The sequence below is a fragment of the Chanodichthys erythropterus genome, chromosome 22, assembly GCF_024489055.1.
Source record: "Chanodichthys erythropterus isolate Z2021 chromosome 22, ASM2448905v1, whole genome shotgun sequence".
NCBI classification, from domain to species: domain Eukaryota; kingdom Metazoa; phylum Chordata; class Actinopteri; order Cypriniformes; family Xenocyprididae; genus Chanodichthys; species Chanodichthys erythropterus.
The window spans coordinates 25,066,157-25,077,726 of NC_090242.1; the positions used below are offsets into that span (position 1 = coordinate 25,066,157).

Below are 11,570 nucleotides of genomic sequence, written 5' to 3' on the forward strand. Positions count from 1 at the left end.
TCCCTGCTTTACTGCCTTGTGAATTAAGACTTGAGGATATTTAAGTACAGAATACAGTGATGTGTATGGGTCAATGATGTGCCGGCTCATTTTTTTTTGGCCTTAATAATAAAAAACAAAGATGCGATCCAAAGTGTGTACAACTATATCTATTTTATTAAATCCAAAAGGTTTCAATTATATTTTACTATATATATATAAAGGTATTTTAATATAAATGTCCAGAAAAATGAATTTCATTGATGTCATTTGGAGTAACCAATATTAAGGGACCATTTTGGATCAAGTCATGTGGACAATATCATGTGACAGGATGACATCATTAAGACACCTGCAAAGGACCGCATGGTCGCTCTTTTAACTATTTAAAAAATTCATGTTTTCACTTGCTCATACGGATGTTCCCGAAACATCAGGTCATTCGGTACAACCGCTATAAAACATAGAAAATGTTGTAATATTTTAAAAACTTGTACTAAATATAAAATGTGTGACTGTCCTTTTGCTAATTAGCTAGCTATCTAGATATCAGCCTGTCAGCATGGTTTGAAAATATCATAATTTGGTAAGTGTCATTCGGTAAATTTTGGTTAAACCGAATGACTTTTTTGGTGACAAATTTTGTAAAAAATGACAAAAGCAGTGTTAATTGATTATAAAAACCACCTAATCTCATTGTTAATACTTAATAAAACTTCAAAATTAATTATATCTCTATTTTTTTTTTTATATATATATATATATATATATATATATATATATATATATATATATATATATATATATATATATATATACTTTTAAAAAACCTTATTCGTCAATGACCCATACATGTTTGTTGAGTTTCTCATTTTTGCTTAAGAGATAGTTCTCCATTTACGTCTAACAATCCTTCCATTTAGCTCACAGTGGGAATCTCGTGTCGGAGCAGACAGCAGCAGTCTGTGGTCATGAGTGCTGGCATATGTATCATATTAGCCAGAGAAACTCATGATGCAATGAAAAACAAGGGCTGCATTTACAAAAAATCCACTCAGAACTGCCAGGAGGGCATTTAATGTGACCTCTTAAGTACACTGCACTAAACACTGCTGTTTGCTATCATAAAAATGAAACGTGAAGGCAGAACTCACTACCATTAAATTACAGGGATTTGCATCATTTAATGTAATACTGATAGACTAAATGTCAGTAAATGACACCAAGTATTTATAGATCCTAGAGTAGATAAACATCTATATATCTCTGGCACTGCTTGGGACAAAAATTAACACATTTATAGACAAAATAATACTTAATCCTGGTTATTTCTATGACAAACTGTGAATCCGCATAACCATGTAATACAATGATGCAGAAAATGTAGTAAAAGTAGTAGATTCATAATTAAAACAAGTGGAACTGTAAGTGGATCTGTAAATACTTGATGGATTCTTGTTGAGATTCCCTCATTATCTCACTGGCCAAGTCTTCTGTTTGTATTATTTTCTTTTTTTCACCCAGAGATTTGTGTCAGGGCATTATGGGACATCATCCCAAAGTTTGTATTCAAAGGTCACTTTTATTCCCATTTGATCAGATCCACTGAAACATGCTGCATACGTTCAGTCAACGACAGCAGTTTGATTGCCTCTTCTTATAATTTTCGTTACAATTATTAGAAATTTCTGTGGAGTGAACAAAAAATTTGCAGATGTAAGAAAAGGTGATGTATGACCATAGTGAAAGATTTCCCAAGTAAAACAGAAATAAAATGTTTGAAATGAGCCCAAAGGGCGAATGTTTAACTTGTTAAAGGAATACAGTGCTCAGCGTGAGTGAGTACACCCCCTTTGAAAAGTAACATTTTAAACAATATCTCAGTGAACACAAAAACAATTTCCAAAATGTTGACAAGACTTAATATAAGACTCAATATAACATCTGTTTAACTTATAACATGAAAGTAAGGTTAATAATATAATTTAGAGAACAAAATTTTCAGTTTTACTCAAATTAGGGTGATGCAAATATGAGTACACCCCACTGAAAGTCTCTGGAACAAAGCTAAATTTTAGACTAATTTAACAAGAATTCAACCACAGGTGAGTCTAATTATTCATTACACAGGTGTCCAGCAGACAGTTGAATATAAAAGGGTGTTAAACCCCTTCCCATTTCATGCTGTCAGCAATGGCACCACATGGAAGAGAAATATCACAAAGCCTGAGAAAGAAAATAATTTCTTTACACCAGAAAGATGAATGCCTCAAGAAGATCAGCAAAGCTTTACTCATCAGTCAGAATACTGTAGCAAAAGTGGTACACAAATTTTAAAAAGATGGAACTGCAACCATCTCACAGAGACGTCCAGGTCGTCCACGGAAGTTAACACCTCGACAGGAGCGTCTTCTGATGAGAAGAGTTGAAGAAAATCGGCATGCAAGTTCACTGCAGTTATCTAAAGAAGTAGAAAGCCAAACTGGGGTGACTATTTCCTGTGACACAATATGGCGTACACTGCAGAGGAATGGCATGCATGGGTGCCGTCCATGAAAGAATCCTCTCCTAAAGCCCAGGCACAAAAAACCCGCCTAGAGTTTGCCAGGGTCCATGCTGACAAAGATGAAGACTACTGTAACTCTATACTCTGGAGTGATGAGACCAAGATAATGTTTTTGGAACTGATGGCTTCAAAACTGTATGGCGTCACAAAGGTGAGGAATACAAAGAAAAATGCATGGTGCCTACAGTGAAACATGGTGGTGGTAGTGACCTTATGTGGGGCTGCATGAGTGCTGCTGGTGTCGGGGAGCTGAATTTCATTGATGGCATCATGACTTCACAAATGTACTGCTCTATACTAAAAGAGAACCTGACAGTGATCCTAAACACACATCTAAGGCCACTGAGGCCAACACAATCGAACACCTATGGGGAATTCTGAAGAGATCATCACTCTCCATCCAGCATCCTGTCTCTAAAAGAGGTCATTCTTGAAGAATGGAAAAAGCTAGATGGTGCAAAATGTCACCAACTTGTTCATTCCATGCCTAGAAGACTTGGTCATTAAAAATCATGGAGGCCATTCAAAGTACTAGATGTAGTAGTTTTTGTTGTGGGGCGTACTCAAATTTGAGTAAAAAATGTGTCATCTAAGTTATATTCATCTGATAAGTTAAACAGATGTTATATTAAACTTAGTCTTGCCAACATTTTGGAAATTGTTTTTGTGTTCAATGAGATATTGTTTAAAATGTTACCTTTCAAATGGGGTGTACTCGTACTCAGAGCACTGTAGTTCACCCAAAAATTAAAGTTCTACCATAATTTACTCATCTTCATGCCATTCTAAAACATGTATGACTTTCTCAAAAATAATAGAACATATTTTGAAGAATGCTGGTTGCAAATGACATCCATTTATATGGTCAAAAAATACAATGGTAGTTAATGGGATCTTCAAAATATCTTCTGTTTTGTTTTGTTGACTAGACCTTTAAGACATTTGTGTTACATTACTTGGACGTTATTGAAAAAGAACTTACTGACAATATCACCAACTTGTCTAGAATTGTTCCTCTCCAGCTCAGATAATACAGTCGCTTCAAATGTAAGTGATGCGACCCGGAGGAAGAAGTCTCTCACACTGTCCCCTATGGTGGACAACAGAAATTATACATATGATGTCATCAAAAGTTTGGAATCATTTGGAATTGTTTAATATTTCTGAAAGAAGTCTCTTATGTTCCTGAGACTGCATTTAAGAAATATTATTACAATTTAAAATTAGTGTTTTCTATTTTAATATAATTTAAAACGTAATTAATTCCTGTGATGGCAACACTGAATTTTCAGTATCATTACTCCAGTCTTCAGTGTCACATGATCCTTCAGAAATCATTCTAATATGCAGATTTGCTGTTCAATTAATAATAGTCCTTATTATTATCAATGATGATAACAGTTTTTGCTGGAAACCGTGATACATTTTTTTTCCATATTCTTTGATGAAAATAAAGTTCAATAAAGCATTTATTTGAAACAAATCTTTTGTGACATTATAAATCTCTTTACTGTCACTTTTGACCAATTTAATGCATCCTTGCTGAAAAAAAAATGAAAAGCTACACACTCCATCTTTAAGGGTTAAAAGAACCGTTGCCAAACTTATAACATGCTAGAAAAATATTAATCACTGCAATAATAATTAATTCATAGATTATTAAGTATTTGCCTATTAAAATCCATACAGTGGCTTTTTTTTTTAGCCAGGCAGTGTATTTTACACACACACACACACACACACACACACACACACACACACACACACACACACACACACACACACACACACACACACACACACACACACAAAAAAATCTATACCCAAAACTTGAATGGTAGGGAACATGATTTCCACACAAATATTTTTAAAAAATGTTAAAACGGTTTTCAACATTGATAATAAGAATAATTGTTTCTTGAGCAGCAAATTAGAATGATTTCTGAAGGATCATGTGACACTGAAGACTAGAGTAATCATGCTAAAAATTCAGCTTTGCCAACAAGAGAAATAAATTACATTTTAAAATTTATTAAAATAGAAAAGAGGTAATATTTCACAATATTACTGTTTATACTTTGGTGAACATAAGAGACTTCTTTCAAAAACATTATCTTATTCCAAACTTTGGACCAATAATGTATGATATGACGATATATTCAGATGGTTATGGTGCTACCAACCCTCTCTTGGATTGAGCACTGCAGTGGTGGCAATAATGGAACATGATGGAATCAGACTGGTTTAATACAGATGAAGACGTTTTAGTGAGATTATTTTTAATCTTTCATAAATTCTGAAAGATTTTGTCATTACTGCACAGAATTTATGTATATTTTGATCTGCTTTTGCAACTACTTTGATTCAAAACACCTGCTGTTAAAAGTGTTTAACACGTTACTGTACCTGACAGGGCAGAGACGGCCCAATATTCTGCTCTGATCTCCTCAGAAAGTTTAACAGCCTCTTGCTCCATTTGGGCCAACTGATCTGGGTGCTATAGGGGAGAAATATTCACCAAGACTAGTTATCTTGAGGAAACACTTTTGGCATTATTTTGGATTAATATAATTTCATGCATCCATATCCATTTTTTCTTTTTCTTTTTTCTATGTCAACATCATGTGCAAGTCACAGTGTGGTGATGTCTTTTTAATGGCTTAAAGGTGTTAATTTGACAACTCACACTAAGATCCTTCTTGGTTCCCACGAGGAAGAGGAGAACACTAGAAGGGTCATTGTCTCGCATGGCATCTTCAAGCCACTCTCTGAATACACCGAGACAGGTGAGAGAAAACAGACATGGTTCATGACCATTCAGACAAGTGTTTCAAACCAAAGAAGTGGACATACTGTACCTCGCATTATCCAAAGAGTTATAATTGCTCAGGTCAAACACAACGATGATGGCTGGAAACAAAAGATAAATGTTTTTGCACAATTCACAGCAAGCGTATGCTTAATATAGCCTGTTTTATAACCTTGAGCTCCTCTGTAGTATGTGGATGCAATGCATCTAAACCTTTCTTGACCTGCTGTGTCCCACCTGCAAAGGGAAAGAGGTCCATGATTGAAGGATGCAACCATATGAATGACTGTTAAACCTATAAATACACAAAACTCACAACTGCAAATTGAAGGGCACCCCGAGGACCTCAAATCTCTCCATCTCAAAATCCACTCCAATAGTCGCTTTGTACGTCTTGTCAAAAGTGTCTTTGCAGAATCTTCAGGTAAAAAATATTAAAAAATTATAGTTAAGCTGTATTTTTTACACTCACTCTAGGGAAATGTAAATGTATCAGTAAAAGCACAATGAGATCTAAATCGAGAATAGTAAATTAACATCGCAGATTCTTACCTGTTTATTAAACACGTCTTCCCAACACCTACATCACCAACTACAATGATCTTGGCTACGTTTAGCCTGAAAATATTTACAATAAAACAATTTTCATTCATACTGCATTGCACATTTTTATCATATATCCAATCTAAACCAATCGACATGGTTTGTGTGTGAGGTTTTGCCTACATTGTGGGTACCAGCCAAAGGTCCCCATGTGGAAAAAGGCTTAATATATGATAATGAAAATATCAAAACAATACGGTTAATGGAAAGCCCCCAACCATAATAGCAAAACAAATAATTGCATGTGTTTGAAAGAGAGAAAAAGAGTAACTTACCCTGTTTTCTGTCCTTGACACGCCTCTCTAACAGTAATATTAAAGCCATCTTTGGTGTGCACTGCAGCGTCCCTTGTAAAGTACTGAATAAATAGACCAATATAAATTAGTTAGGTTATGCTTTAAAACATTCAAACAAGACAAAACAAAAAGATCGCCTTTTACATAATAATCTGGTCCAGTTGAGTCTGGCTTATAGTATTACACAGTTATTCAACAAAGTAATCCACAATGTATGTGTTAAGTGTTGTAATTCTGAGAAAAAAGCTAGGGAGAAGTATAAAGATGTAGAAGCATAAAGATGTGCATTGAAACAAAATTAATAACTAACTAAAAATACAGAAAGTGTTACCAAAGGGAGTTCACAGATGATCCTGTCTCCTTTCACAGGGGGTAGAGAGTTCATCATGTGAGAGCTTTAACTAGACCACACCAATACAAACACTGAACCATTCTGTCCTGTGACTAGTGGGATAAACAAACATAAAACATAAACATAATAGTAATAATAAATATTTATTTAAAAAAAAAATTAAATGCAACTTACCTTGCAGAAAGGCAGAAGGCTTTTTTACATTCTACGAGTAGACTATATTTTAGACTTGACAGTAAATTCGCGTTAGGCTATTATTTAGTCGACACATATTTGTTGTTGAGGCAAATATTATTTTGTAGGATGTTTTGCGGCAAATTCATGAAATATATAAACAAGTAATCGCATATAAAAGTTTCCCTGCGTGACTGTGCTCAACATAAGTACTCTCGCCCTGTGGCTGCTGCGCTCGATATTTACAGTGCGCAGTTAAACTACAGAACCCATAATGCCTAGCGGTGTTCTCGCGATGACTGCGTCTGTTAACGTGAACCCCTGCGATATACTGAAGGAAACCCCTCTCGTTCTTCCTTTCCCAACATGGCCCCGAAGGCGAAGAAGGAAGGTGCGTTAGGTTTATAGATTTTACATTGTAAAAATAAAGTTTATTCTGATTATATACATCTGCGTTTGCGCTTAAATGTAACTGATATGGTTATGTTTCTATATAGCGGTTTTATTGGGCGTCTGGAGTGAAATAACACTGTTTTTAATGCAAGAAATGCCGGAGTGAGACGTCCTCAGTCAGATTCGCGGTTAGCAAGCTAACAAAATTGAGCTACTTGCCCTCGCAGTGTATCACTCTGTCGGACTGTCCGCGTGCTAAAACCATTTAGCTGGCATAAACTATCTACTTTCCATTTAGATTGTTCAGAGTTAAATACAAGTAAATTATACCTCATTAGCTTGTCATAGTTAGCTAGTACACACACACGTGGCTACCCATATCCCTTAATTTCTCATTCATTACCAGTTATTTTAGTGATTTAAAGCGTCATTCACTTAGCCTCGAAAACGATATTGTTTCCAATTTTTATTAAATTTGAGTTTGAAGCATTTTAAAGCTGCTGCTTAAATGTAAACACGTTAATATCCATGTACAAAATAATGAGACGAAGTCTATTACATTTGATAAAGCAATAAAATGCTTATTAGGGATGTGAAAGCGAGTACATTGTACTCATTCATTATCTGTTCATTTGGTGATATTCTGTGGTCATAATTTGTCTATCCTTGTACAGCTGTACCGGCTAAGACCGAGGCCAAGTCCAAGGCCCTTAAAGCCAAGAAGGCTGTGCTGAAGGGTGTCCACAGCCAGAGGAAGAAGAAGATCAGGACCACCCCAACCTTCCGCCGGCCCAAGACCCTGCGTCTGAGGAGGCAGCCTAAGTACCCTAGGAAGAGCGCTCCACGCAGAAACAAGTGAGACCAGCATGCTATTTTGTGCTTTGTGACTCTCTAAAGTTCACAGTGCATCTGTTACTTTGTGACAAATGTTTTAAAATAAGATCTTTTAGGATGCAAGTGATGGGAATTGCGATCAAAGCATGAAATTATGTGATTACATTTTTTTTAAAACACTGATGCATCCTCTTTTCAACATTGAGATATAGATGGAACTCAAGCATAAATACAATGCCGAGCTTGCATGAGTTTATTGATATCTCTCTCATCCTGCCAGGCTGGACCATTATGCCATCATCAAGTTCCCCCTGACCACTGAGTCAGCCATGAAGAAGATTGAGGACAACAACACTCTGGTGTTCATTGTTGATGTCAAGGCTAACAAGCATCAGATTAAACACGCTGTCAAGAAACTGTACGACATCGATGTGGCTAAAGTCAACACACTGATCAGGTAGAACTCGGGTTCAAGTCTTTTAAAGCAGTGGTTCTCAACCTTGGGTCTGCGACCCTAACTTCTAAGGTGACCTCAATTAAATTAATGTATTAAAATAATCTAACTCTAAACTCCATTAAAATCAAGATGCATTTTTTATATAATATTATAAAAATGTTAAAATTCCCCTTCAGTATTTTTTTTTAAAAATTGGAGCACATACAGTTGGTTCATTTAATATATCATGCTAATAAAGAGTAATAATATTTATAATAGAAATATTGGAAATGGCAATACAGGGGGCCTTTGGGTCAAAAAGTTTGAGAACCACTGTTTAAAGCAAAATTTTCTGGCCAATGAGGTCTGCTAGAATGATAATCATTGAGGAAGAAGCCCTGCTGTGCAATGATGTAAAGATAATCATTACTCTGAAACATGATGTTCTCAAAGGAACCACTGATGCACAGGAAGAGCATTGTTAAATTTGTGATAATGTGATGAAATGTGTTCTAAATGCTTTATTGCTCCCTGCAGGCCTGATGGTGAAAAGAAGGCATACGTTCGTCTTGCACCAGATTACGATGCCTTGGATGTTGCGAACAAGGTAAATTAGTAAATGTTCACACTCGTATCAAGCAGTAGATGTTGTCAGCTTCATGTAGCTAGAATTGGCTGCTGAGGAAATTGTCAATCTTGCAAATGATGTAAACTACTATTCTGCCTGAATGATTGTGATGCATTCAAAGGAACCACTGATGCTTTTTTTTTTTTTTTTTTTTTTAATGAAATGTTAGTGCTCCGATCTGTGCTGATTGTCATCTTTTTTCCTTACAGATTGGCATCATCTAAAGTGCTCTTGGTCAGATGTACAGAAGAATAAATGTTTGTAAAAACTACTCTTGTGGCTTTATTTGTTTACATTTGTTAGAATACTAGTTTGAGAATGGGCTTTTACCCCATGCCCAAAAATATTCATTTGAGTTTTTCTTTGTAGTTTCAGTATAATTACAAGTAAAGCTAGAGCATCAGCAGGTTGATTCTGATATCATAATCTAATTATCATTCATCTAATATGTTTTAAATGTTGGAATTATTGTAATTATTAGGGCTGGTTATTGACGCACACTTCATTATTAGATTCAATTTCAATTCACAAGCTTGCGATTCAGTATTGATTATTTTGGATATATATCAGGTACAGTATAGCAAATTTTCTCATGGGAAAAAAAACTCAATGCTGTAAACACATGGGAGTCAGTTGGTAGGCCTATTACTTTACTATATAATATTAAAGGTTAAAATTAACTGATTTGCAATTGCATTACACCCAAAGAAGTTTTTATAATAAGTTAAAATACTTCAGTCGCATAATTTTTTCTACTCCAGTGTTTTTTTTTTTTGTTGTTTTTTTTTAAATAGTAGCTGCCATAACTTGATGTATTTATTATATATTTATCAAAACTGCTCAAGCGCTGCAGCAATCTATTTTTGAATAAAATGGACAGAATTTGAAATAAGTTTTGTTACTTTTGATATGAAGTCTTGAGATTTATTAGATGGGAGGCGAGCTAACAATGTTCTGTTCATTCATCAACTGAAAACTAATCGATTCTTGGGATTTAAGAATCGATATTGGTTTGTAAAAATGAGAATAGATAAAAAAAATGTACCCAGCCTTAGTAATTATACATCATTGAAGTTTGTGCGTCATGACCATGGATTTATGGATCGACTGTTTCCTGTTGTTCCATTCGTCCTACCTAGTTAGCTTCTGAATTCTTGACAGCCCATTGAGTGCAGGGCAACATTTTTAGGTTGATCTTTAGGGTGAGAAATGAAAAGTGGGACAGTGGCTTACCTTGAGTTTTCCTCTTTGAGAAAAATGTAGCGGTAAAAAGCAAAATGTTTTCCAGTTATGTCAATGCTGTTAATTGTGAGTGATTTGCATCAGGTGATTTAAAAGGACCGGTATGACACCTAAGGGGCCTATGGTGCTCCTGCAGAGGGGGTGTTTATTTTTTTATTTCAAACTAAAGTTAAAGTTACAGAACGGGTCCCTATATGAATACAGTAATAATAGGGTACACTAAATATACACTATAAGCCAAAAAAAATAAATTTATGCAGTGTGTGTATCAGGGATCCCTGCTCCGTCCACCAAGGGAACAAGCCTATAAACGGTTGAATACTTCTGAATTAAATTTGCTAAATGTAATTTACTGTCTCAAACACTATTACTGAACTTCTTTTTTTTCCCTGCAGAACTGAGGTAACTGGTGAGAAAGCTTCATTCCTAATACATAATTTATTAGGAAGATACTTTATCCTTTTTTTTTTTTCTTTTTTTTTAAAGGTTGAAATCCCCTTCATTGCTCTCTCAGAAGGAATTTATAAAGCTAGTTTAATTCATTTCTGCATTTTGGTGCAAAGCTTGATATTGGTATTACTTAGTATAAGACTCTGACACACTTTACCCCACAGCTACCATTTTGGGAAAATGCTTCATTTAATTGCTGCTAATTCAAATAACCCATTTAATCCCACCGGTAACAATAGTGAAAGTTTTCATTTATGAAGCTCAAGAAATGTTACTAACTGATGTTTTAGTGCATTTCTTGCAAATATGGCAGAAATAAAGGGTCTCAATTAAATATGTGCAGTTTCACTTGGTTAGTGCAAATAGTCACATGACCAGAGCAGTTTAATAATTGTTCAGTAGATGATGGCTGCATCAAAGCTCCAAAACAAAAGTTTAGTTAAGTATGTTAACAAAGATGTGACAAATATTTTTGGTACACATTATCTTTAAGGTGTCTAGTATTATTATATGACTTCGCAGTTACTTGGTTTTGTTAGGTGTGGTCATAGAATGAGTAAATATGTTAATGGAAACAACAGTGACCAGTGGGTAATACAGAATGAACTATCCAATTGCAGTCCTTAGGGAAGTTTGCACTAAAATGTTGCAATGACAAAGTTACAGTGAATATTGCACCAAGTTAAAATGTTACAAATAAGTTTTAAATAGTTTAAATATAAGGTCCCACTTTATATTAAGTGGCCTTAACTACTATGTTTACATTTAAATGAATCATTTGATACAATGCACTTATTGTGTACATACA

General features: G+C 34.9%; 2 protein-coding genes and 2 non-coding genes across 6 annotated transcripts; 3 read left to right on the forward strand and 1 right to left on the reverse strand.

Moving 5' to 3' along the window:
* Positions 1-839: 839 nt before the first annotated feature.
* On the reverse strand, positions 840-6,959 carry rab34b (RAB34, member RAS oncogene family b). Of its 3 annotated transcripts, XM_067376288.1 has the most exons (12): positions 6,780-6,959; positions 6,585-6,697; positions 6,233-6,315; positions 6,081-6,119; positions 5,907-5,972; positions 5,671-5,772; positions 5,527-5,591; positions 5,404-5,455; positions 5,232-5,313; positions 4,952-5,042; positions 3,528-3,635; positions 840-1,667 (listed from the first exon to the last, which is right to left on the reverse strand). In XM_067376288.1, exons 2-12 carry the CDS (start codon positions 6,639-6,641, stop codon positions 1,609-1,611), a joined length of 804 nt encoding a protein of 267 aa, XP_067232389.1. In that variant the 5' UTR covers positions 6,642-6,697; positions 6,780-6,959; the 3' UTR covers positions 840-1,608. The 3 variants fall into 3 exon arrangements, 2 of the variants coding, with proteins under 2 accessions (XP_067232389.1, XP_067232391.1); XM_067376290.1 differs by lacking the exon at positions 6,081-6,119; XR_010893618.1 differs by lacking the exon at positions 840-1,667 and having other exon boundaries at positions 3,551-3,635; positions 4,729-5,042.
* A 114-nt stretch (positions 6,960-7,073) lies between these two features.
* On the forward strand, positions 7,074-9,341 carry rpl23a (ribosomal protein L23a). The gene is made up of 5 exons (XM_067375985.1): positions 7,074-7,170; positions 7,847-8,027; positions 8,287-8,463; positions 8,980-9,049; positions 9,280-9,341. The coding sequence occupies exons 1-5, from the start codon at positions 7,146-7,148 to the stop codon at positions 9,292-9,294; spliced, it is 468 nt and encodes a 155-aa protein (XP_067232086.1). The 5' UTR covers positions 7,074-7,145; the 3' UTR covers positions 9,295-9,341.
* LOC137013368 (small nucleolar RNA SNORD42) lies at positions 8,846-8,910 on the forward strand. Its single transcript, XR_010893706.1, has one exon. It is a non-coding gene; the product is annotated as a small nucleolar RNA SNORD42 (small nucleolar RNA).
* LOC137013369 (small nucleolar RNA SNORD42) lies at positions 9,139-9,206 on the forward strand. Its single transcript, XR_010893707.1, has one exon. It is a non-coding gene; the product is annotated as a small nucleolar RNA SNORD42 (small nucleolar RNA).
* Positions 9,342-11,570: the final 2,229 nt, after the last annotated feature.

What these genes read in the sequence shown, in the direction of transcription:
- rab34b (XM_067376288.1), bottom strand. Translation starts at nt 6,641, where the DNA reads ATGATGAACTCTCTACCCCCTGTGAAAGGAGACAGGATCATCTGTGAA. An exon ending in AAGACGTGTTTAATAAACAG is followed by an intron (nt 5,773 to 5,906) that starts GTAAGAATCTGC and finishes TTTTACCTGAAG; the next exon opens with ATTCTGCAAAGACACTTTTG. An exon ending in GGCCGTCTCTGCCCTGTCAG is followed by an intron (nt 3,636 to 4,951) that starts GTACAGTAACGT and finishes TGTCCACCATAG; the next exon opens with GGGACAGTGTGAGAGACTTC.
- rpl23a (XM_067375985.1), top strand. Translation starts at nt 7,146, where the DNA reads ATGGCCCCGAAGGCGAAGAAGGAAG. An exon ending in CCCGAAGGCGAAGAAGGAAG is followed by an intron (nt 7,171 to 7,846) that starts GTGCGTTAGGTT and finishes ATCCTTGTACAG; the next exon opens with CTGTACCGGCTAAGACCGAG. An exon ending in AGCGCTCCACGCAGAAACAA is followed by an intron (nt 8,028 to 8,286) that starts GTGAGACCAGCA and finishes TCATCCTGCCAG; the next exon opens with GCTGGACCATTATGCCATCA.